General features: G+C 40.2%; 1 protein-coding gene across 1 annotated transcript; it reads left to right on the top strand.

Annotated features, from left to right (window-relative positions):
- Positions 1-5771: 5771 nt before the first annotated feature.
- DRG1 (developmentally regulated GTP binding protein 1) lies at positions 5772-26257 on the top strand. Its single transcript, XM_067700190.1, has 9 exons — positions 5772-5932; positions 6712-6835; positions 8162-8337; positions 14095-14164; positions 16833-17002; positions 19314-19444; positions 20843-21010; positions 21276-21398; positions 25947-26257. The coding sequence occupies exons 1-9, from the start codon at positions 5891-5893 to the stop codon at positions 26044-26046; spliced, it is 1104 nt and encodes a 367-aa protein (XP_067556291.1). The 5' UTR covers positions 5772-5890; the 3' UTR covers positions 26047-26257.
- The last annotated feature ends 472 nt before the right edge of the window (positions 26258-26729 follow it).

The following is a 26729-nucleotide window of genomic DNA, read 5'->3' as shown; positions in this document are numbered from 1 at the left end:
TTGCGGAGCACAGGCTCCGGACGCGCAGGCTCAGCGGCCATGGCTCATGGGCCCAGCCGCTCCGCGGCATGTGGGATCTTCCCGGACCGGGGCACGAACCCGTGTCCCCTGCATCGGCAGGCGGACTCTCAACCACTGCGCCACCAGGGAAGCCCTATCTTATTAAAAATAATTAAAACCTTTAAGACTACACAATTTCCTCTGAATACAACTTTAGCAGTATTCCTATGGTTTTGTATGAAACGTTTTATTCATAAGATTATAGATAATTTGAAATTTCACTTTTTATTATTTATTTATTTATTTATGTATAGTTGAGTTACAATATTATATTAGTTTCAGGTATACAACATAGTGATTCAATTTTTTAATAGAGTATACTGCATTTATTTATTTGTTTTATTTTTATTTTTTAATTTTTTGGCCACGCTATGTGGCTTGCAGAATCTTAGTTCCCCGACCAGGGACTGAACTCAGGCCCCCAGCAGTGGAAGCATGAAGTCCTAACCACTGTACCACCACGGAATTCCCAATACCTATTTAAATTTATTACAAAATAATGGCTCTATTTCCCTGTGCTGTACAATATATTTTTGTTGCTTACTTATTTTATACATAGTAGTTTGTATCTCTTAATACTATACCTCTATCTTGCCCCTGAAATTTCACTTTTTAAAATTTATTTAGGAGAGTGTTTTTTAATTTCCAAGTGGTTACATTTTCCTCATATTTTTGTTGCTGATGTTTAGTTTAATTGGATTCTGTTCAGAGAAAACAGCCTATATAATCTCTACTATTTGGACTATTTAGAAAATTTAAAAAATACAATTCAATGGTTTTTAGTATATTCACAATGTTGTGCAGCTATCTCCACAATCAAGTTTATAACGTTTTCATCGCCTCTAAAAGAACCCCCTTCCCTTTAGCAGTCATCAACTCACCATTCCCACCCTACCCCCAAGTCCTAGGCAGTCACTAATCTACTTTCTGTCTCCATAGATTTTCCTGTCCTGGACATTTCATATAAAATAAATCTTATAATATATGGTCTTTTGAGACTGGCTTCTTTCACTCAATATAATGTTTTTAAGGTTTTGTGTATTGTAGCATGCATCAGTACTTCATTCCTTTTTATTACTGAATAATATTCCATTTTATTGATATACCACATTTTATTTATCCATCATCAGTTGATAGATATGTGGATTATTTCCACTTTTTACCTATTATGAATAATGCTCTTTTTCTTCTTGTTTGCATTTATCTGGCACATCTTTAACCATCTATGTATCAGTCTATTTTCATTCTTTTATTTTTAACCTTTCTTTGTCAATTGTTTAGGTGTTTTTTTCATATTTAAGAACCAGCTAGATTTTTTAAAAATCCAAATTTCTGGGGTTTTTTTATTAATTAATTAATTTTTTGGCTGTGTTGGGTCTTCGTTTCTGTGCGAGGGCTTTCTCTAGTTGCAGCAAGTGGGGGCCAGTCTTCATCGCGGTGCGCGGGCCTCTCACTGTCTCGGCCTCTCTTGTGGAGCCACAGGCTCCAGACGCGCAGGCTCAGTAGTTGTGGCTCACGGGCCTAGTTGCTCTGCGGCATGTGGGATCTTCCCAGACCAGAGCTCGAACCTGTGTCCCCTGCATTGGCAGGCAGATTCTCAACCACTGCACCACCAGGGAAGCCCCCAAATTTCTGTTTTTGAAAGGGGAATTCGGTCTCTTTATCGTATGATAACAGATATATTGGATGTTATTCCTTTCATTCTATTTTATGCTTACTATTACTATTTTATTACTATTATTTATTACTATTACTATTACTATTTACTATTTACTATTTACTATCTACCTTATTATTTTCTCTTTTCTTTTTCCTTACTTTTGCTGCCTTAATCATATTCCTTATCCCTCCCGTTATTTTAGAAGATCTCCTATACTTTTCAATTCTACCACTGTTACCTTCCCATCGCTTGCTAACATCAGAATTGAATGTCTATTTCTTTATTAACATACCACAATTAAATATGAGTAAGCCTTTGGAGGCACAGTTATTTCTCTATTCTACATCCATTTTGCTAAACTAGGTTGACATTTCTTAATAAGATTTCTCATTAGTTCATTTATTCGGTTCTGAGCATACTTAGAACAAACAATACACGTTTTGGGATATTTTTACAATTTTCTCAGAAGAAGGTTAAGGAAAGAAAGTGAATTATCTTTTAGCAAAGTACTGTTTGCTCTTTACCCAAAAAATGACTGCCCATGCTGACCGTATTCACAATCTCAGGTGAGCAGGCCGTCTGTTGATGTTTAGGAATGATTTCCTGTTTTGGGACACCCTTAGCACACACACTCGCTCCAGCCCAGTGGCACTTGTGAAGCCCACAGATGTGTGCTTTGCTTCCCTCTTCCCTGCCTTTGCTCATCTGCCTGGAATGTTCCCTTTTTTTCATCTCCATCTTCCCGGGCACATCTCGTGCGGAGCCATTTTCTGACCCAAACCAGATGTAAGCACTTCCTTCTTTGAACCCCACAAGGTACCTTGTTTATATCTCTTCTGACACTTGCCTCACTCACTGGGCTTTGTATTACTGAGTTTTGGGTATCTTCATACCTTTACTCCTCTCCTGGGGGTTAAAAGGCATCTTACCTTTGTATTCCCAGTGCCTAGCACAGTCCCCCGCACATAACATGTACTGAACTGAAATGACTAGACTATTATATGGGTCAAGGAATCACCCACTTGAATGGCAGAAGAGGCAGACTTTTACTTAGTGAAGACTTTTGTGTATTTTCATTTTTTTGCATCTAAGAGACAAAGTGTTTGTAGAGAATTGTCTTCATCGTGCCCTAGATGTGCACATTCTTGAGAATCCCCCATCTAAAAGCAAAACATACATCACTCACTACTGGTATTAATACCTATCCTTCATGGAGGGCTTCCCACCCTCTACTGTTAGGGTATCTGGGAATTTTGATCTGTTTAGAAGCTAAGCTTAAAAAAGTGGTAACATGGATTTTTCATGTATCATTATCCTGTTATTTCTCCTGCCACCAACCAGACACAGTTGTTTAGCTCTCAATTACTATGCTGTCTGTAATAAGGTATAAATGCTCATTTAGGAAAGAAAAAATCTTTCCTGCTTCTTAAAAATTCTTTTTTCCTGTCCCCTTGTTTTTGTTTCCATTTGTTTAATAAGTATGTTTCAAGGGCTTGCTGTAGCTGCCCCAATGCTGGTGTTGGAGATTTATGCTGCTCCTCCCTCGTGGGCTCAGGGGTTGGTGGGAAGTCAGAGGAGTAACCAAGCAGGGTGACTGTGCTCTGATGGGGTAAGAACCTGGGGCAGCCATCGGTGGGCCTCTACCCAAGCTTGAGTTCCAAGGAAAGCATCTGTGTGGATCAGAAAAGATGTGGGTGGTAGAAGGAAAGGGTGGGAGAAAAGCATACTGAGCAGAACACGCAAGTGCAGAGAACACCTGCCCATTTGAAGAACCAGTTATTTCAGAATGATTGGAGTGTCCTGGCAAGAGACAAAGCTTTTCTGTCTGTCCTTCCTCTGTTTCATTAATTTTTTTTTTTTTTTTTTTTAAGAAATACAATGCCAAGGCATTAGTGGTTTAGCCCTATGGCAAACAGGCCCTCTGTTGTGGTTAGTGCCCAGCAGACCTGGGCTGGCTCTGGCTCTTAGGAGCTGAGCTTAAAGGCCTGGCCTTGGCTTCCCAACCTAGATACTTCTTAAGTGCAGGGACAGTATCTGATTCACTCTCTGCTCTGTCCTCAGACCTGGTACGGTGCTAAACAGCAGAAGGAGCTCAGTTAATATTTGTTGGATGAATAAGATGGCCACCCATGGGCCAGTGGTTGAGAGTCTGCCTGCCGATGCAGGGGACACGGGTTCGTACCCCGGTCCGGGAAGATCCCACATGACGCGGAGCGGCTGGGCCCGTGAGCCATGGCCGCTGAGCCTGCGCGTCCGGAGCCTGTGCTCCGCAACAGGAGAGGCCACAACAGTGAGAAGCCCGCGTACCACAAAAAAAAAAAAAAAAAAAAAAAAAAAGATGGCCACCCAGTACCCTGGGGGAGGTCAATATTACCCTTTGGCACAATCCTGACAGTTTGGGCCCCTAAGGTGGGTCCTGGGGTGTCTTTGAGCAATGAAGTGGTTAACTTAGCTGCAGGCTTCCTGTGACAGATTTGCTAAGTAGAACCTACTCACAGAGCATCATACCCTTGATATTGTCAGCCAATTAATTCCTTAAGTACTCTAAGTTAGTAAAGTCCTGCTGATTTGATTTTATCTGTCTTTTAAGACTGATCTTTGATCATATCCCATTCCAGCTGGACTTCCTCTCCTCTCCTTCCCTCCTCCATTACTGACAGTGTGGGATCTAATTACCTCATCACCCCTTAATTTATTTATGAAAAGGCTGAGGTTAAAGAAGAGAAAGAAACTCCTGAGCCCTTCGGGACCTTCTGTAAAAGCTTGCCTTTTCCCATTCCCTCCTTTGTGCCGGATATAACCTCCTTTTGCGTCTCTGGCAAGTTGGAATTGGTCTTACTTACAATTTTAGATAAATAAACTTCCCTCCCAGGGCTGAGTGGAGGCCAGCCCTGCAGGTTAAGCCTGGCCTGCGGACTCCCGATGGATCAATCAATCTATCAACAAGAATTCATTGATCCCACAGGAAGCAGCTTTCAAAATCAGCACACAGCTCCTGGGCGTCCTGGCATCCTCTTCACAAGACACTTGGGGTAGAGGCGTCTTTTGAAATTTTAAATTCTATTATAATTATTACACAAATAATACATGGATATGTTAATCTTTTAAAAAAATTGAACGACACAGTAATATATGGAATAACAAGTGAAAGGCTTTCTCTGCCTTTCCTTGCATCCTATCCCACTGTTAACAGTTTGAGATTGTATCCTTTTATTCAGACCATTTAACAATGCGCTTTCCGACATGTACACCTATATAAATAAACATCTAATTTTAAACTAACATAAATGGGATCACAACCTAGTGAAGTTCTGCTACCATTTTTTTTTTTTAAACAATATGTCCTGGACATCCTTCCAGTTAGACCACACAGATCTATGTTTTAACGGCTGAAATAATATTTCACAGCACAGAGGTACCACTATTTATTTATCCTTCACATAGTTTCGAATTTTTCAGTATTTCAAGGACCGGTTCTCTGGGAATTATCCAGTCAATCATGCATTTATTGTGGGCTCACTATGTGCTGCGCACTCTACTCGGGGTTGGGGGTAGACAAAACAAACACCTAAAAATAGTTTTGAGTGATGGAAAGGGGGCATTTTCTTTTCCCAAGAAGACAGGCTGAAAATCGGTCTCTACATCGACCCTGGAGGCCGAGGAGTCCCCCGCCGTGTCTTCCCAGCAGTGAAAGGGGCCCCAGGACCCGTCGGTGCCGGCGAAGACGGGTGGACGCCGCGAGCGCGCTTTTCAGGAAGAAGGTCTGAGAGCTGCGGGCCTGCAGCGAAGAGTCACTCATCACACACTACGTGCCTGGGGCTGGGCGCGGAGCAGGACGCGGGGCGCAAGTCCGGCGGGGCGGGGCCGAGCGGCGCGCGACCCTCGGCGCGCTCGGGGAGGTAAGGACCGGGGTGGCCTCTCTGGCACCCATTCCCGCGGGCTCTATGACACCGCGCTGGCTCGCGGGACGGGGCGCGGTTGGCTGAGGAGGAGGAGACCACTTCACGCTCTATCTCTCTCAGTAAGTCTCGCGCGGAACTCTCGCGAGAAATAGGAACTACCGCGCTTGCGCACTGCTGTAGCGCCTGGTGGCTGTGGAAGGTCCGCTGGCGGGTGTCCGAAGGGAGACTGTCCGTGTGGAGGCCACTGCGCCCCCCGCGACTCACCAACATGAGCAGCACTTTAGCTAAGATCGCGGAGATCGAAGCCGAGGTAATGGGCGCTCGAACACTTCGTCCGAGCGTTCCTCTTCGGCGGCGTCTCTCCTGCCTGAACTTCCCTCAGCCTCCTCAGGACCGGGCCCGCGTTCCCCGACTCCCCTCATCCCGGGCCCGCGGTCTACACCTGTGCAACTTAGTCAGTGCCCCCTTCCAGCGTTCTGCTCCTGTCTGAACATTGTTTCTCTCAGTCTTCTCTTCTTTTTATGTGAGCAACACTGAATCCTATCCCCCCACTTCTGCCCTGACCTGCTCGCGTACTTAAGTATCTTTCTTTATCGCACCTCGAACCGCCCTCCCCTTCCCCAGTCTCTACTTTGATGACCCCCTTTCCCAGAGTATTGCTCCCGGGAATATGATCTGGATGTAAATTGTCATCTGCGGTGGCTGTTGATTCCACCTGGATTGTTGTGTGATTGTATGGTCTGAAGTGCTCAGAGCTCTTTAAAATCGGTTGGGGCACACCAGGTACAAGCAGTTGAAAAGGAATCAGCAGCTGAGTTTTAGTCTAATCTGTGAATGCTGATTGTAATGACCTTGGTCATGTTTCTTCTGTTTGGGCCTCAGCTGTTTGCTCTGTAATGGCGGGGAATAGTCTGCGTGATGGAGAGAATGGATTTTTACTCTTTTAAGTCTGAGTTAAAATGGGTGTATTGAAGTTAGTGGGACCTAGATAAAAAACATCATTCTCTCAGAGCTGGGGGCGCATTCATTCTGGATGTTTTAACTTGTAGGAACTGCTTCTGATTTATGGCTGTGATTCCTCCCTTATAGATGGCTCGGACGCAAAAGAACAAGGCCACAGCACATCATCTAGGGCTGCTTAAGGCTCGCCTTGCTAAGCTTCGCAGGGAACTCATTACTCCAAAAGGTGGTGGTGGTGGTGGACCAGGAGAAGGTTTGTGTTTTGCTTCGACTTTCTTTTTCTTGGTATAATTTTTATTAAAGTAATAAAGGCATATGGTTTAAAAATAATTTTAAATTTTATATCAAAGTCGATTTGTGTTTCCTAAGCCTAAATTCTTGAATTGTGTTTATTTTATTCTACTGATTTCTTTCTTTTTCTTTTTTTTTTTGGCCATGGCATGCGACTTGTGGGATCTTAGTTTCCTGAGCAGGGATCGAACCTGGGCCCTGGCAGCGAAAGCACCGAGTCCTAACCACTGGACTGCCAGGGAATTCCCAATTTTACTGATTTCAAAGGCAAACGAATATTCTCTAAGTGAACTAGGGTTTTATTTATGTATGTCCTGTACTGATCCAAAATAGTTTTACATTGGCTCACTGAAATATGTAAATAAATAGTCAACAAGATAAAGGAAATTAATACAAAGGGAAATGAAGATAGAAAGAATAAGTTGAAGCCGAGAGATAAAGTTAGGATGAAAAATAATGTCATAAAGTCTGTACACTTCTTAGAGAAGGGCCACAAATTTGGCTTTGAATTTGTTTGCAATGCACTGTAAGAAAAGAAAACTCTGTCAGTGACACAGTCCCCAGAGTTTATAAGAAAAAAAAAAGAAACCGATTTTTTAGATCAGTGGTTATATAATATTTGGGCCCTAAATACTGTGGGTACTAGAAAGGTATATAACATGTAGAGGTGTAAAGTTTTTACATCAAACACTCCATTTAATTTAAGAAAAAAAAAAATGTCATGAAGAACCTAGGGGTAAAACAGGAATAAAGACACAGACTTACTAGAGAATGGACTTGAGGATATGGGGAGGGGGAAGGGTAAGCTGTGACGAAGCGAGAGAGAGGCATGGACATATATACACTACCAAACGTAAGGTAGATAGCTACTGGGAAGCAGCCACATAGCACAGGGAGATCAGCTCAGTGCTTTGCGACTGCCTGGAGGGGTGGGCTAGGGAGGGTGGGAGGGAGGGAGACGCAAGAGGGAAGAGATATGGGAATATGTGTGTATATATAACTGATTCATTTTGTTGTGAAGCAGAAACTAACACACCATTGTAAAGCAATTATACGCCAATAAAAAAATATAAAATAAAATAAAATAAACAAAACCCACTCCATTAAATATTTTGAATTGCTATGGGGGAATTTTGTGTGCTTAAGCTCTACCCTAGAGATAAACTGTAAAAAGTTGGAGAAATAGGTTCTAGAGGGATAGGCAACCAGAATGTAAAAGGAATTACATTAGTCTCAACACTCCCAGGGATAACTTTCCTCCTCCTTTTTATATTTGTTGATGTTTTAGGATTTGACGTTGCCAAGACAGGTGATGCTCGAATTGGGTTTGTGGGTTTTCCATCTGTGGGGAAGTCAACACTGCTCAGTAACCTGGCAGGGGTATATTCCGAGGTGGCAGCCTATGAGTTCACTACTCTGACCACTGTACCTGGTGTCATCAGATACAAAGGTGCCAAGATCCAGGTGAGTCAGGCCTGCAGGCCAAGGAAGGGAAGAATCAATTCTTTCATTTAAAAAACACTTACTTGGAGCTCTGTATATGCCAGGCCTGATCTTTGATCTACCAGGCCCTCAGTGTCTAGTAGAGGAGATAGCGCAGTACATAAAAACAATAATACAGTGGGATATCGTTTGTGAAAACACAGAGAAAGGAAGGACTACTTTTTCCACCTGAGGATGAAGGTGGGGGAAGGTCTGGTAAGACAGAAAAAGCTGCATGTAGAAAGTGACAAGGGGGTGGGTTTTGAAGTTCAAATAGAATTTCACCAACTGGAGAATGTAAAGGACAGTTTTAAGGAGCCATAACAGTGAACAGCGTGCTGTGGTGTGAGCTTAGCTGTGGGACAGTGAGTGGTAGAAACTGAATCTGGAAAGGTAGGTTGGAGCTGAATTATGAAGGATCTTATGTGCCTGCTTAGGAAGTTGAATTTTATCTTGTACATAGCTAGGAGCCATCAGAAACTTTAATAAATACCATGATCGGACCCTTTTTATTTATTTATTTATTTTTAATTAATTAATTTATTTTTGCGGTACGCGGGCCTCTCACTGTTGTGGCCTCTCCCGTTGCGGAGCACAGGCTCCAGACGCGCAGGCTCAGCGGCCATGGCTCACGGGCCCAGCCGCTCCGCGGCATGTGGGATCTTCCCAGACCGGGGCACAAACCCGTGTCCCCTGCATCGGCAGGTAGACTCTCAACCACTGCGCCACCAGGGAAGCCCGATCAGACCCTTTTTAGAAAATAATTCTTATCTGTGAGACTTAATGAAGTTGTCATCTTCAGAAGTTCTCAGATAGATGATAGATTTAGGGCTCCCAAATGAGGAGTCCACTTGGGTATGAAAGAAGGAATGTGTAAAATGTAATGGAACACATTCTTTTTTGCTCCACAGCTAAGAAGGTAAGGTTCTGAATTTCATGGCATTTGAATCTAGACTAGAGGTTCCCAAACTTTCTAGTTCACAGCATCCTTAGTGTCTCAGCAATTATTTCCTGATAGTTTTCTGGTCCCAGTAATTTTTTATGGTGCTCCAGGCTAAAAGAAATAACCTAATGGTTCTGTTTGTTAAATAGTTAGATCCAAACAATTATTTATGTCCTTACAGCTACAGTTATTTACTAATGGGATATGGGCACTGTTGGGTACCATATAACTTCTCAAATTTTGGAATCAGATTGGATACTGCCACATTTGTTTCCTTTTCGACACCGATTTTTGTGTGGTGCTTATTTTTTACCATAGTAATCGCTGAAAAATCCAACTTCCCAAAGATTCGGATCTGATGTGGTTGAAAGCAGTGTACTAGGATCTAATGGTGAAATTGTGAGCTTCTTGGATTTAGTAGTTCCCTCAGTGCCTGACAGATATTAACAACTGCTGTTTCTTTTGAAAATTTAGAACGCCCTGAGTGCCTTGGCACATCGTTTGGAAACTCTTGGTGTAGGTATTTGTTTTCCCTCTTGCTGAGCTACACAGTGAGTTGTGAAGTACATTCATGCTTCTTTATTATAGAATCTGAAGTAGTGAGGGACCAGTGTCCTGGTAGTATTTTCAGTGGCTTTTTTTCTTTCTGGTTAGGTATCCATGCAGATACTGTTAGGACATGTACCTTTCTAGGACTCCATGTCCAAATGTATATAGTAACAAGAATGAGGACACTTGGGCATATCTGGACCATTGCTTAATTTCATCTGGTTTCAGAGTCTTTGGCAGCTCAGAGAGTAACCTCTTTCCTGATGAGATGTTATGGCACCTCTCTCAGGGCTTCTGGGTATATCAGAATAAATAGCCACTTAACCCCTCTCTTTCCTTGTCTTTTCCTCAAAACCTTCATTTATTTCAGTTTCTTGATCTTTTCAGGTTTTTTTCTTCCTTTTTTCCATGGTACTTTCTTTTCCGTCTGTGCCCTCTGCCTCTGTTTTTTCTTCTGACTTTCTCCAGAAACCAAGTTAAGTAAGCATACTAGTAGGTGTGTTTAACTGCATTAAAATGCCCTCAAATGTTCTTTTAAAAGGCTGTTTTGTGGCAGAGGACTCATTATCTGTGACTTGGTGGGGAATGGTGTACAAAATTAGAACCACCTAATAAGAATTATAAAGAGGTAGAGTTCTGTTTTTTTTGTTGTTGTTAGGAAAGAAGATCTTTTTAACAATAAAGGTGCCTAAAAATGGAATGGTACCTCTTGAGGTAATTAATTACTATGTCTGGAGGTGTTCAAGTAATGGCTGAACCACCACTTAACCAGGGATGTACATATGTATACATATATATGTGTATACGTATATGTGTGTGTGTGTATATATATATATATATGTATATATATAGACTTGTACCTGCTTTAATCTCTGAAGGCATTTGAGTTTGAAGTACGTTAACATTCCAATTCTTAAAATCCTACAGTTACATGATTTGAAGAAATATTTTTTATTTTCTCATCTCTTAGTTGGTTGTAATCTGAAATTCAGAATTGTAAAGCATAGACTGTTTTTATTGGATGAAATATAGTTGCCACATTCAAATAGTTCAATGTAATTTTAAATATTTAAATAGTTTAATGTAATTTTAAATATTTCCCTCTCAAGAAAAGCTAAAGTTAACTTGCTTTTACATTTGTAGGGGCTTCAATAAATTTCTCCGCCATGTTCAGCTGCCATGGCTCTTGCTCTCTTGTCTCAGTATAAAGCCTTTTGCTGATGGAATACTTTTTTTTTTTTTTAAAGCAGGCAGGGATTTACAAAGTGGTGGAAGTAGATTACAGAATCTTTGGGAGGGCTGAAGAAATACACTTTAGACTTAACTTCTTAGGAACAACTGATGATAGACGTTTTGTTTTTTCAGACATCTTTATTGAAATGTAATTCACATACAGTTAACTACACAGGAAGTATACAATTTGATAAGTTTTGACATATCTATAAACTGGTGAAAATATCACCACAATCAAGATTGTGAGCATATCATCCCCAAAGTTTCCTCATGCCCCTTTCATCCTGTAGTTTACATGTTAAGAGTTTTATATAAATAAGACCATGTGTAAATATAAATGAACTCTTTTTTTGGCTGGCTTCTTTTACTTAGCATAATTATTTTGAGGTTCTCTTATATCACCCTGCTTCCCCTAATATTAGCACCTTACATAAACATAGAATAATTATCAGTAATAGATTAACTCTGGTGCAGTACTAGTCACTAAACTATAGAACTTGTTCGAATTTTTACCAGTTTCCCGACCAGTGTTCTTTTTCAAGATTCTATTTGTGATCATCCCATGTTATGTTCGGTTCTTTCTCCTATTCTCCTGCCACCTGTAATAGTTCCTCAGTCCTGTCCTTCATGATCCTGACACTCTTAAAAGAGTGCTGATTAGTTATTTTGTAGACTGTTCCTCAATTTGGATTTCTCTGATGTTTTCTTACGATTAAACTGAGGTATTATATTTTTTTGGCAAGCATACTACAGAAATGGTGGTATGTCCTTCTCAGTGCATCTTAGGGATTCATGATGTTAGTATATATTATTGGTAATATTGACCCCCATCAGTTGGTTAAAGTGGTGTCTGTGGGGTTTCTCTACTGTAAAGCTATTATCTTTCTTTTTGTAGTTAATAAATATCTTGGGGGAGATACTTTGAGAAGATACAAATCCTGTTTCACAAACTTGCCCACTCATTTTAGCATTCATCTGGATCTCATATGCAACAGTTATTACTGTGCTTCTTGCTTAATGGTGATTCTCTATTTTTCTCTTTCCTACTACATTTGTTAATTGGAATTCTATTATATGGAGGAGCTATTCCTTCTCTCCCATTTATTTATTGAATTTGTGTCATTGTGGGCTCATGGATATTTATCTTATTTTATGGATTATAATCCAGTACTACCATTATTTTATTACTCACATTGTTCCAGGTGTGACTATTAGGAACTTCTTCAGGTTGGCTCCTTTGTTCTTTCCAGAAGCCCCCATCTTTTTGTGTGTAATGCCTTATTTTTTGGTACCACATGATGTTCCAGGCTAATCTTATATTTTCCCTGCCCCAGCCCTGGAATCTGCCACTTCTGAAGGAGTGCTCGTTCCTTTTATTGGAGACAGATGTTTAGAAATCAAGATCTGGTGTGCTCATTAGCCCCCATGTAGCCTTTTAAATCAGTGTAACTAAAGTTTCCAAGTCAAGGCAGGTGTATTGAATATAAATTACGTTTTTTGAAAGAGAAAGGGTAGCTCAATTTAACTGGTGCCAGCTCAATTTAACTGGTGCGTTGTATCAGTTTTAGAGGAGGTAATGTTATTTATTATGTAGTGAGGAATAGGAAGGACATTTTGAGCAGGTTCTTGAATGGAAAAGTTGAACTCTCTAAGCACCTCCTGAGTTTGTTCTTTTTCCTTGTGGTTTATTTAATGTGAAGTTTATTTCTGTAATATCAGATATGCTTATAGCAAAGACTAGTTATTGTTGTTGCTGTTTTTTGCCTTGCCGCGAGGCTTGTGGGATCTTAGTTCCCAGACCAGGGATCGAACCCGGGCCCTCGGCAGTGAAAGCGTGGAGTCTTAACCACTGCACCGCCAGGGAATTCCCCAGCAAAAGCTAGTTTTAAATGATGTTTTGATAAGCTGCAGCTATATACCTGTCTGTTCATATGGATAATTCAGTATTGGCCATACAGTAGTATGGCCCTTCGTATTTTCAGATTTTACATGTGCTCTTAACAGACTCTTAAGGGCTTATAACTATAGTTTGTGAATTTGAATCATCGGTGCTATGGATTTGGTTTTGATGTTCTCATCATTAAGTACATACACTGTGACTTCTCTGAAGTTTTACTTTATTGCATTTCCTGGGCAATTGAGTGGTCATTTTCAACTGGGGACACCTATCAGAGTCACCCATGGAGCCTTCTGAAATACAGATCAATATCTGAATCCTACTTTGGCCCTTCCAAATCAGAATATACAGGGATGAAGCTCAGATATCTGCTTTTTTTTTTTTTTTTTTTTTTTTGGCGATATGCGGGCCTCTCACTGTTGTAGCCTCTCCTGTTGCAGAGCACAGGCTCCGGACGCGCAGGCTCAGCGGCCATGGCTCATGGGCCCAGCCGCTTCGCAGCATGTGGAATCCTCCCGGACCGGGGCATGAACCTGTGTCCCCTGCATCGGCAGGTGGACTCTCAACCACTGCGCCACCAGAGAAGCCCCTGCATTTTTAATTGTTTTATAGGTGATTTTTATGTGCTTGCCTGATTAAGAATGGCTGCAGAAATTTTTGTGAACTGGAGGATTCACAAAGGTCTCAGGATTTATTGCTTGTGAATGTTATGATCCACTTATTATCTATAGTAAGGAATTTGTATGGAGGATCAGCCTTCTGAAAAGTGGCGGAATATTGAAAAATATTAGTGTAGAATAATGGATTAAGGCCCCCAAAATGTGGATTATAATCTTGTTTATTAAGACTGTGACTTTGGGCAAACTACTTAACCTCTATGAATCTCAACCAATATCCTTATTCACAGACTTACTAGGCGTTTTGAACTAGATAAAGTATGTAAGAATCTTGCAGCTGACATATAGTAGATGCTTAGTAAAAGTAAGATTTACACATTCACTTATAAGGAAGATTGGATTTGGATCTCCTAAATTTTGACTACTTGAGAAATAAATCATTCTATTTGATCTGTTCAGATTTATAATCAGTTTTTCCTTTTCTCTCCGTAATCTTCCAGCTTCTGGATCTCCCAGGTATCATTGAGGGTGCCAAGGATGGGAAAGGTAGAGGCCGTCAAGTCATTGCAGGTGAGTGTTCCAGGGCCACCATCCCAGGATATCATCCCTTTACTGGGTACTGTTCCTTTAGATGGGACTGTTGGGCTTGGAGTTGGTACCACAATGAAGGGCATAGTTTTAACTGACTTCTCACTGGAGTAGAATGTCGGAACTTAAAGGGACCTCAGAGAGTATCAGTCCAGATCCCCATTTGCAGAGAAACACTAAGGACAGGAGAAGTGAAGTGGGTTGGTGCAGTGTTGCACTGTTGTGGCAGATTCAGAGCTAGAACTCAGGTTTCCTGACTCCCACCCATGCCTTTTCTTCTTCTTTCCTTTTTATTTGAGGTAAAATACTATAAAAGGATAATCATAGGGGAATTCCCTGGCAGTCCAGTGGTTAGGACTCTGCAGTCTCACTGCCGAGGGCCCGGGTTCAATCCCTGGTCGGGGAACTAAAATCCCACAGGCTGCAAGGCACGGCCAAAAATAAATAAATAAATAAATAAATAAATAAAGGCTAATCATAAATGGCAATAATCTGCTACCCCAGATAGCAGATAATCTGACACCTTTAGTGTCATTCCCCATTGGCAGGTACTGACAAGTCTTCAACTGTTTCTTCTATTTCATATTTTAAAATGTTATGCTTATATTGCTATTTCATGACTAATTAATTTTAGATACCATCTGTTGGTTTCATGTTATGGTAGGAAATTAGCTCTCTCATACTCCATGTCTCTTTTCCTATTCTTTCAAAGAAGTTGTATCATAATTTTCAGTTAACTCACTAGTCGTGGTATATATTATTATGTAATGACTGTCTGACTTTTGTTGTGCTGAGATAAGTAGTGTGTTATGACTTGGTTTCTTTTCTGTTGAGATCTGTTTTTGAAGTTTGTTTTTCATGGAGTTAATAATTGGTTCTTGTTTTATTTTGTTTACTTTTCTGTTTGTTAATATTTTTCAAATGTTCCAATAGATCAAATGCCTATTAATCAGTAGTTTTCTAGATACTTGAATACAGTTCCAAATACAGTCTTACTGATTTCATTATCTCCCCTCAACCCTGACACTACCTTCCTTTACCCTTTGTCTTTATGCCTCAATCTGGATTGATTGCTTTCTAGACCAACACTGTCCAGTAATGGAAATGTTCTACAGTAATGGAAATGTTTTGAATTTGTGCTGTCCAATATGGTAGTTGTAGGTGTGTGTGGCTGTTGATCACTTAAAGTGTGCCTGGTGCAATTGAGTAACTGAATTTTAAATTTTATTGAATTTTAATTAATTTAAATTTGAATAGCCCCAGGTAGCTAGTGGATGCTGTATTGGATAATGCAGCTCTAGGCTTTTTGCATGGCTGTCATCCTGAGATTTTCTTTTGTGTTCTTGTGTGGGATCCCCTATTTCTTAGAGTCAGCGTCTTACCTTTTTTGGGTTATTTTCATGTTTTGCTGAAGCACATTCTTTAGAAACTTACTGAAAAAGAGTGAATGATAGGTACATTGTTCTGGTTTTTCTTTTCATGTTTGAAAGTATTTTTATTTTACCCTTAATTATTAATTTAGCTATTTATGGAATTATAGGTTTGAAGTCATTCATGGATGACTATCAGAAATACGCTAAATTAAAAGAGCCAGGCACAAAAGACTAGATTTTGTATAATTCTATTTATATGCAATTCTAAAACATGCAACTTAATCTGTGGTGACAGAAAAGCAGATCAGTGGACTTCCCTGGTGGCACAGTGGTTCAGAATCTGCCTGCCAACGCAGGGTACACAGGTTCGAGCCCTGCTCTGGGAAGATCCCACATGCTGCAGAGCAACTAAGCCCGTGTGCCACAACTACTGAGCCTGTGCTCTAGAGCCCATGAGCCACAACTACTGAGCCCACGTGTTGCAACTACTGAAGCCTGTGCGCCTAGAGCTCGTGCTCTGCAACAAGAGAAGCCACTGCAATGAGAAGCCTGCATACTGCAACAAGAGAAAGCCTGTGCTCAGCAGCAATGAAGACCCAACGCAGCCAAAAATAAATAAATAAAAAAAAAAAAGAAGAAAAGCAGATTAGTGGTTGACTGGGAATTGAGGGGAAGATTCATTGCAAAGGGGTATAAGGGAGCTTTTGGAGGTGATGGAAATCCTCTGAATCTCAGTTGCTGTGGTGGTTATACAGGTATATACATTTGTCATCAAACCATGTGCTTAACACTATTTTTTATAAATTATATCTCAAAAAAAGTCGACAAAAAATATGCTAACTGGATAATCTTATTCTTTTAGAATTCTTACTGTTTTAAATCTTTCTGAACTTTTTCAGGAATTCAGGTTATTGCCTGGTTTGTATCTTCATCCCAAATTATTTTTCTACTAGTGTATCTAGAAGTTGACACATCCTCTAGATACACTAATAGAAAACAAAGAATACATTGCAGATTGACTTCTGGCATAAATCTTTGGAAAGCTTAAGAACTTCATGTGTGTCTGTATATTTATAAAAAAAAAAAAATCCTTTGTCTCTTAAGTGTAGGAACTCTAGACCACCCCCTCCCCCTTTTGGAGTATTTGAATTATGTTACCACCCCCTCCCCCTTTTGGAGTATTTGAATTATGTTCCACCCCCTCCCCCTTTTGGAGTATTTGAATTATGTTAAGTCTTTAATGAGCTTTGAAAAAAATTTTATTTTCAATTTTTCAGTGGCCAGAACGTGTAACTTGATCTTGATTGTTCTGGATGTCCTGAAACCCTTGGGACATAAGAAGATAATAGAAAATGAGCTGGAAGGCTTTGGCATTCGCTTGAACAGCAAACCCCCCAACATTGGCTTTAAGAAGAAGGATAAAGGAGGCATTAATCTCACGGCCACTGTAAGTGGAAAAGGTGATATGGGGCAGGTTGCTGAAGGGACTGGGGTGGAGAGTGGATTGTGGTACATAGACATTGACATTTGGAAATTGCCTGGCTTCTCCCAGCACTAATTGAGGTAACACAATGATGTCGTAATGACTGAGAGAGTAGGACAAGAGTTGGTCTCAGACTTACTTAACCTTTGTGACTTTATTTCTTCCTTTGGGTTATTTGGGGTGATATGGGACTAAAGACCAATCTTATGTTTGCATGAAGTAGATGGCTGCTGATAATCATCTATTTTCATTCATTCAACACAGATTTATAGAGCACCTACCATGGGCCACACATTGTTTTAGGCTTTCAGGGGGAATGGAAGAGGGAGCAAAATAGACAAAAATTCTGGCCCTTAGATTCTAATGGGGAAAGTAGCAAACAAAATTAATGAGTGATTATAGTATATTAGATAATGATAAACTAAGGACAAAAGTAAACTAGGGAAAGAGGATGGAGAGTGTTGGCGGGAGGGTTGCAGTTTTTTTTTTTTACATCTTTATTGGAGTATAATTGCTTTACAATCGTGTGTTAGTTTCTGCTTTATAACAAAGTGAATCAGTTATACATATGTTCCCATACCTCTTCCTTCTTGCGTCTCCTGGGTTGCAGTTTTAAGTAGGTTGATCAGAGAAATCTTCACTGGGGTGACATGAAGGAGTGAACCAAGTGAATATCTTGAGGAAGAGCGTTTCATGTTGAGGGAACATCCCAAGTGCAAGGCCCTGAGGTAGAGGGTTCCTTTGCACGTTTGAGGAACAGAAGAGTGAGCAGGCAGGAGAGTGGTAAGAAACAAAGTTCATAGTATAGGGCCAAACATGCTTTTACTTTGCAGGAGATGGGTAACTTTTGGTTGGGTTCCAGTCTGTGGAGTAAAATTGATTCAGGTTTTAATGGAATCAATCTGGTTGTTGAGAACAGACTGAAATGGGTTAAGTAAAGACGCACAGAACCCATTTAAGAGGTTATTGCAATAATCTAGTCAAGAAGTGATGGCTTCTTAGACCAGAGTTGTAACAGTGGAGGAGATGTGGAGTGGTTGATTGTGGAAAGATTTTGGAAATAGTTGGTAGGAATTACAGCTGGACTGGATATGGGTTGTGAGAGAAGGAGGTGATGGTGAGTTTTTGTTCTGAGCTAGAAAAATGGACTCTCATGACTAAAATAGTAGGACTTTGTGTAGAATAGGTTTGGAGAGGAGGGGAAGATCAGATGTTCAGTTTGAGATGCCAGTGACACTCAAATTAGACCTCCAAGTGTTACTGTCAAATAGGCATGTGAGGAATGATCTGGGTTGGAGCTATACATTTAGTGGTTATCAATTTTAAAGCCATGAGCTTAGCTGAGGAAGCAAATATAAATAGAAAAGAGGTTCAAGGATTGAGCTTTGTGACACCACCCTCCGTCCCCCACAATGATTAGACGCTGGGAGATGAGAAGAATCAGCAAATAAGACATCTCAGACAAAGAAGAAGGAAAACTGGAAGAGTTTGGAATCCTGGAAGCCAATTAAAGAAAGTGTTGCAGATTGGTAGAACGATCAATTCTGTCAAATGCTGCTTCTAAGTCATATAATTGAGGAATGAGAATTTCCTACAACATTTAACATTCTAGAGGTCCAGATTATTTGACTGGCATAGGTTTAAGCTGTCCTGCCCAAAAGATCTTTTCTATTATCCTGTCATAATGTTTGAACATTCTTTCTGTATTTTTGCTAAGGCTGCCATGATAAAGTACTATATAGACTGGGTGGCTTGAACAACAGAAATTTAATTCTCTTAATTTTGGAGACTGGATATCTGACATCAAGGTGTGAGCAGGACTGGTTTCTTCTGAGGCCTCTCTCCTTGGCTTGTAGATGGCTGTCTTCTCTGTCTTCATATGACCTTCCCCTCTGTGTCTGTGTCCTAATCTCCTTTTCTTGTAAGGATGTGAGTCACATTGGATTAGGGCCCACCCATATGACCTCATTTTAATTTAATTACCTCTTTAAAGACCCTATCTCCAGTCACATTCTGAGATACTGGGATTAGGTCTTCAACATATGAATTTGGGTGGGGATGGGGACACAATTCATGCCATAGCACATTCCTTTGAGTTTGGAAAGATTTTTAGTTTTTGAGTATTTCCTACTAAAAGTCAGGTACTCTCATCCAGGATAATGGTCTTTATAAATAAGTTTGCACCTTATCTAGGATTATCCAGGTACATCGGTAGATACTCTTAGGAGGTTTTTTTTTGCTCTCTGACCAGTCATTGTCTTCTATGCCCATTCAGTGCCCTCAGAGTGAACTGGATGCTGAAACTGTGAAGAGCATTCTGGCTGAATACAAAATCCATAATGCTGATGTGACTCTGCGTAGTGATGCCACAGCAGATGACCTCATTGACGTGGTGGAAGGAAACAGGTACTGACTAAATGTGCCTGAGTTTGAATTTGAAGCCTTGTAATGGCAACAACATTGGATTATGAATCTGGCAGACATTGATTCTAACTCCAGTTGTGCTGTTATCTTAAATAATAGTGGGCCTTGCTTTCTTTAGCTGTAAAATGAAGGGTTGGTCTTGATTGCTGACATCCTTCTTTGCTCTGCAATTTGATCATGATAATCTAATTGCTTGTTTCAGTTACTTGCTGTGAACTAGGCTATCCCCTAAGCTCTGTGTCATATGATGGTTGAAGAGGGTAGGTTCTCAATCTGCTCTCACACAATTAATCCATCTGAGAAATCCTGTAGGCTGTTCTGAAGAACTGAGAGCAGACTGGCTGTGTCTATTTTCTCTAAGGGAACAGAGCTGAAACCCTATTCCATGAGACATTACTATTACTAGTATTTGAAATTAAATTATAATTGAAACTACTGTTAAAATTATTTCTGGCATTTTAAAATAAACTATTTATTTATTTATTTATTTATAGCTGCGTTGGGTCTTCGTTGCTGCACGCAGGCTTTCTCTAGTTGCGGCAAGCGGGGGCTACTCTTTGTTGCGGTGCGCGGGCTTCTCATTGCAGTGGCTTCTCTTGTTGTGGAGCATGTACTCTAGGCGCACAGGCTCAGTAGCTGTGGCTTGCAAGCTCTAGAGCACAGGCTCAGTAGTTGTGGCACCTGGGCTTAGTTGCTCCACGGCATGTGGGATCTTCCTGGACCAGGGTTCGAACCCATGTCCCCTGCATTGGCAGACAGATTCTTAACCACTGCGCCACCACGAAAGTCCATTTCTGGCATTTTGAAAACAAATAAAAGCTAATGCTTTGAGTTACGTGTTTTGGAAGTGAGGTAATTGAAGCGTGAGAAGTTGTGGCTTGCCTAATTATTAGTAACTTAGCTGCCCTATTGATTGAACATTAGGATTATGACTTTGCTAGATGTATTAAAAAATTTTTTTTTATTCTTTAAAAGTTATATTATTAGAAATATATTTACATTCTTACAGTTCATAAAAGAACTCTGGGAACTGGACTCTGAGACTTGCCCAGGGACACATGTATAGAAAGCAACAGAGCTGGGAATAAATTCATTCTTTGTGACTCCAAAGCTTGTGTTCTTTTCCACTGCAGGATGCTTTCTCAGTAATTAGTTGCATGACTAGGGACTACGGCTTGAGTTTTGTTACTTCTCAACCCATAGTTCACTTTTTGGATGTTCTACCTGATTTTGGTAGGAAGCTTTTTCTTTTTTTTGGCTGACTTTCTTATGACCCCATTTAAGAGTCTCTGATCTGGGGTCCTGGGTGAGAGGGTGCTGATAATCAGACTGACAGTCTTGTCCACAGCTCCAGACTCACGTACTGTTTTTGTTCTACAGAGTCTATATCCCCTGTATCTATGTGTTAAATAAGATTGATCAGATCTCCATTGAGGAATTGGATATCATCTATAAGGTGCCTCACTGTGTACCCATCTCTGCGCATCACCGCTGGAATTTTGATGACCTGTTGGAAAAGATCTGGGACTATCTGAAACTAGTGAGGATGTAAGTCTTAGTGGATAGGGTAATATTACTGTAGGATTTAAACCAGACTGTCCTAAAATGATACCCTCTAGAGCTCATTAACATAATCTATTTTTGGAGATATAAATAAGTTAATTCCTCTCATCTGCGAGGCTATATTGAGGGCACTTTCTTCCTCAAGATAGAGGTTATCTGGGTCTGATCTCCGGGGTGATGGAGGGTTGATTTGCATTCACACATGAAACATTCCAAGAAGTAGGCAACCTCTATTCCCTCTGTGTTCTAGTTACACCAAACCCAAAGGCCAGTTGCCAGATTACACATCCCCAGTGGTGCTGCCTTACTCCAGGACCACGGTGGAGGATTTCTGCATGAAGATTCACAAAAATCTTATCAAAGAATTTAAATAGTAAGTATCGTGGGCCCATGGTGCCTTCTTTTCCCTGTGAGCCACTGGTTCTAATAATAATTCTTAGGATAGTATTATAGAAATTAGGCATCAGGAGATGCTTGCTTGGTTAGAACTTTGCAGTGTCTTCTTAAAACCATGCCAGCTTGGAGCAGGAAGAATCCTAAAAGCCTTTTCAGGTTGGGAGGGCTGACAGTACAAAGTGCTCTGACTTTCTCTTTTTAATTCGTCTTCCTCTTGGCAAACACAAAATGTTAATTCTTCCTGCCAGCATCATACTGGGCTTCACTGGGTACTGAGGGCCTCTCTAAACCTTTTGCATGAGTAAGTCCCCCTGATCTTTCTCATACTCCTCACTGCTGATACAGGTGGAATTTTTTTTTTTTTTTTTGCCGCAATGTGTGGCACATGGGATCTTAGTTCCCTGACCAGGGATTGAACCCATGCTCCCTGCATTGGAAGCGCGGAGTCTTAACCACTAGACCACCAGGGAAGTCCCGAAATATACTTCTTTTAACATCTTATTTTGAACTAATTTTAGACTTACAGAATAGTTGCAAAAATAGTAATAGAGTTTCCTTACATCCTTAACCCTACTTTCCCTAACATTATCAGCTCACATAAGCATAATACAATCATCAAAAACAGAGGTTAGTATTGGTACAATATTATTAACTAAACTATAGACCTTATTTGAATTTTAATACCTTTGCTACCAGCATCCTCTTTGTGTTTCAGGAATCTACATGGGATTTTAGCTGTTACTTCTCCCTAGTCTTCCAGTCTGCCAGTAATATTTCCTTAAGTCTTTCAGTGTCTTTGATCTTGGCCTTTTTGAAGAGTACTGATCAGTTATTTTGTAGAATGTCCCTCACTTTGGGTTTGTCTAATGTTCTCTCATGATTGAAGTGGGATTATGCATTTTTGGTAAGAATACCACAAAAATGACGATGTGTCCTCAGTTTGCATCATATCACTGGATTCATGATGTTGATGTATCTTATTATTATTTATTTAAAAAATTTTTTTTTGCGGTACGCGGGCCTCTCACTGTTGTGGCCTCTCCCGTCGCGGAGCACAGGCTCCGGACGTGCAGGCTCAGCGGCCATGGCTCATGGGCCTAGCCGCTCTGCGGCATGTGGGATCTTCCCGGACCGGGGCACGAACCTGTGGCCCCTGCATCAGCAGGCGGACTCTCAACCACTGCACCACCAGGGAAGCCCTGATTATTATTATTTTTAAATTTATTTTATTTATTTATTTTTGGCTGCGTTGGGTCTTAGTTGCTGCACGCAGGCTTTCTCTAGTTGCGGGGAGTGGGGGCTACTTTTCATTGCAGTGCGCGGGCTTCTCATTGTGGTGGCTTCTCGTTGTGGAGCACAGGCTCTAGGCATGCAGGCTTCCGTAGTTGTGGCTCGTGGGCTCTAGAGCGCAGGCTCAGTAGTTGTTGTGCATGGGCTTAGTTGCTGCGCGGCATGTGGGATCTTTCTGGACCACGGCTCGAACCCATGTCGCCTGCATTGGCAGGCAGATTCTTAACCACTGCGCCACTAGGGAAGCCTGATGTTGATATATCTTATTGATGGTAATATTTACTTTGATAACTTGGTTATGTTGGTGTTGGCTGGGTTTCTCTACTGTAAAGATACTGTTCTCTCTTATTTGATAAATGTCTTGGGGAGGTACTTTGAGACTATGAAGATCTGTTTCTCTTTAGATGTTTACCTGCTGATTTTAACATCTATGGTGGAGCTTGTCTGCAACATTTATTGCTGTGTTTTTTGCTTAATGGTAATTCTTTATTTCCCTCTTTCATTTTACATTTATTTATTGGAATTCTATTGTGAGTTACAGCTAGCTCTTCTCCCCTGTTTATTAAGTTAATTCATAATTTATTTTTATTAGTATGAGCTCTTGGATATTTATTCAATGGTGTTATAATCCAATCCTGTCATTATTTTGTCACTCAAGTTGTTCCAGCTTTTGCTGTTAGGAGCTCCTTCAGATTGGCTCCTATGTTCTTTTGATAGGCTGCCATCTTTTTTTTTTTTTTTTTTTAAACATTTCCTTACCTTTCGGCACTACTAGATGTTCCTGATTCATAGTGATTTTTCCTACACCAGCCCTGGAATCAGTCACTTATCCAAGAAGCCTGGGTTTACAAGATCTGTGTGCTAGGCATCCTCATTGTTAGTGGGCTGTTGTTGCTTGTAAGGCCCTCTTAGCAGACAGAGTTAGGAAATGTATATAAGGATACTAACCTGTACTTACAAGTCCATCTGTATTTCTTTCTCTCTCTTGTCTTATGTATGTATCTATTTAATTTACCCATCCATCCTTATCTATCTATATTAAGAACCATCAGTTTATTTATTGTTACCTCTGATTCCAGTTCAACACCACTGGGTTCATTTTAGCCTTCTCCTTTTTCTTATTTTAACTTCTCTCTCCAGCAGTGAGAAACGTGGCTGTCATTATCTATAATCTACTTATTTAATTCTAGTATATATAAAAAGTAGTTCAGACCTGCAACCTATAATTCTGTGAGAAATATTTTAACTAACTGAATTACAGTATTTATAAATAATTCTTTTTATCTTCACAGGCTGAAATTTTAAAAATTGTTTTAAAAACAAGAGAAAAAACAAAAATAACAAAAAAAAAATAAAAACAAGAGAAAATAGAAAGTAATTGTAGAAAATTAGGAAAGCATAGAAATAGTTTTTATTTTATTTAATTAATTAATTTATTTTTGGCTGCGTGGCATGAGGGATCTTAGTTCCCTGACAGAGATCGAACCCATGCCCCCTGTAGTGGAAGCGTGGAGTCTTAGCCACTGGACTGCAGGGGAAGTCCAGAAATAGTTTTTAAAATATTCATACTTGTTTCTGACCCTAAGAATACTGAAAGAGTGAAGTCCTTTATTAAGCTTCACATTCCTTTTATCAAAAGTAACTATCCACACACAGGTGCTAATTTCTACTGCCCTCAAATCATTATATTTTGACACATACTTGAATCAGTGAAGGAGAATCTTGGGAGAAGTTAGACATTTTCTTTTTTCAAAATTTATAGATTTCTGGATAGTTCCTGCCTTCCATGGTAACAGAACACTGTTCAAAGCCTCTGAATTGTAGCTTAACCAAGGAATTAAATGAAAGGGGAGAAAAATATTTTGGAGAAGAGACATATGAAGGCAAATAGAGTTTTATTTGGTCACTATTTTCCTGTTTTTGATTTTAAATTATTGCACAAATAGCATTTTAACTGTCTTAATAATAAAAAAAAATTCAGCTTTAGGCCTACTAATTATGACATGTCCCTGTTGCGTTCCCTTTGTGTCCTTGACCACATGCACACATCCTTTGATAATTTACTATATAAATGTTTTCTCTAAGATTTATATCTATAATTTTTATAACCATAGTTTTCCTATCTTTTGCTACTTTATGTAAGTTTCTAGTCTTAATGCACAGACCTTTCCCTTTTTATTTCTTTAATCCAAAAGTAGGATTAATGATTATATGGCTTATATGTTTTGCTGCATTGCTTTCCAAAAGGGCTGAACCTGTTTACATTTTGCCATCAGCAAAATACAAGGCACTGACTCTATTGCAGGCATTGAATTTGACTGCTAAAAATTAGTTTTGTAACTTAAGATAGTAAAATGGTTACGCTGCATTTATCTTGCTTGTTAGTACATTTGAAAGATTTTATGTGTATTTGTTTTACTAATGGTGATGTATCAGTTCTTGTTATTTGTTTATCTGTTTTTATTTAAAAAAGTGAAATCTTGCTTAATGATTATTTTTTGGGGGGAATAAAGATTTTTAAAGCAAAGACAATATAAAAATAATATGGCCAATGTTTTCTACCCCTTGGTACATAGTTCTTAGTCTCTGTGAGGCTGGTATCAGTGTCTTGTTCACTCATTTCCATCAGTAGCACATCATACTGTTAGTATTGGAAGCCCATGGATAAAAATTACCTTCCTATATTCTAAGAAATCAGGAGACCTATCAGTTATGGCTTCTTGATAGGGAAGGAGAGTTTTCCTAGTTTGACTGAGGAAGGAGGTCCTACATTTCTTATTAGTACCCACTGATGGTTTCAGTAGACCCCATAAAAACTGGTATTCTCTAACAGTCTGTAAATAACTGACATTGCATTTGTAGGAATCAATTTCCAATCAGTTATTTCAGGGTTTTTCTCTATTAAAAACCTATGCTTTCTCCTTTAATTTTAAATTAGTCTTGTCATACTTCTCATTTGTATTTTTTCTCTTTGACTTTCATAAGTTGGCTTTGGAGCAAGAGGAACCACACAACTTCTGAAAATCTTTGCCACTTTTTATGTGAAGGTTCCAGTGTGCCACACTGCTTGGGAAGCTAAAACCTTTGGGCTTTGACTGGGGACAGGGGACCTTGGATATTGCAGGCCTTTGGCTCTTAAGAGCTGGAATGCTAAATCTGAGCAGAAAGTGGCACCTAGGTAGATAGAAGCTAGGTGATTATTTACGCTAACTGTTCTTTTTTTCCTTCCATACAGCGCTCTGGTGTGGGGTCTCTCTGTGAAACACAATCCTCAAAAAGTGGGTAAAGACCATACGTTGGAGGACGAGGATGTCATTCAGATTGTGAAGAAGTGACACCATCCCCTTCACCATCTGCCAGGCCATGGCAGCTTTCTCCATGATCAGACACCTGACTCCAAGCCCCTCCTGGCTTTGGTAGCCACTGGACCAGAATACAGGGGAGGGAGATGGAGGCACCCAAATTGGAACTTCACTTGTCTTAACTTGGTGTCACCTTGTATGTTGAGCTGCATAAAGGACCTGGTAGGCCAGCGAACTATGTACAGTTCATGTGTCATTGTCAGAATTTGTTTTGAGGAGGACTGAATGAGGATGGGTATGTGTAGTGAGGCAGCTGCAGAAGGAGTACTTGGGAGCTTGGTCTTGTATGTGAAATGGGTAAAAATGTGACTGCAACATCTCACTTGATGGTTAGTTGTGAGAAACCCTTCCAACTCAGTGTGGGTTTTGGTCCTTTCAGGTGGTCTTTCCCAGATGATACTGGAGAAAGGAAGGACTAGATGTAAGTTAACTGATTATTCCCTGCAATGCTAGCCATTTTGGGAGATGGTGTAGTGTGGCGGTTGAGTAAAATACTCTGACCAGGCACATCAGGCTTTGAATGGCAGGCCCACCTCTAATTAACTGTGGAATCCTGCATAAATTACTCAATCTCTATAAGCTTCAGTTTTCTCAGGTAACAGGGAGATGGTAATAACACTTACCTTCTAGAGTGGAGATTCTTAGTATTAAGAGAG

The sequence above is a fragment of the Pseudorca crassidens genome, chromosome 12, assembly GCF_039906515.1.
Source record: "Pseudorca crassidens isolate mPseCra1 chromosome 12, mPseCra1.hap1, whole genome shotgun sequence".
In the NCBI taxonomy this organism is placed as follows: Eukaryota; Metazoa; Chordata; class Mammalia; order Artiodactyla; family Delphinidae; genus Pseudorca; species Pseudorca crassidens.
The sequence above is the reverse complement of the archived record's forward strand: the minus strand, read 5'-3'. Positions and strand labels throughout refer to the sequence as shown.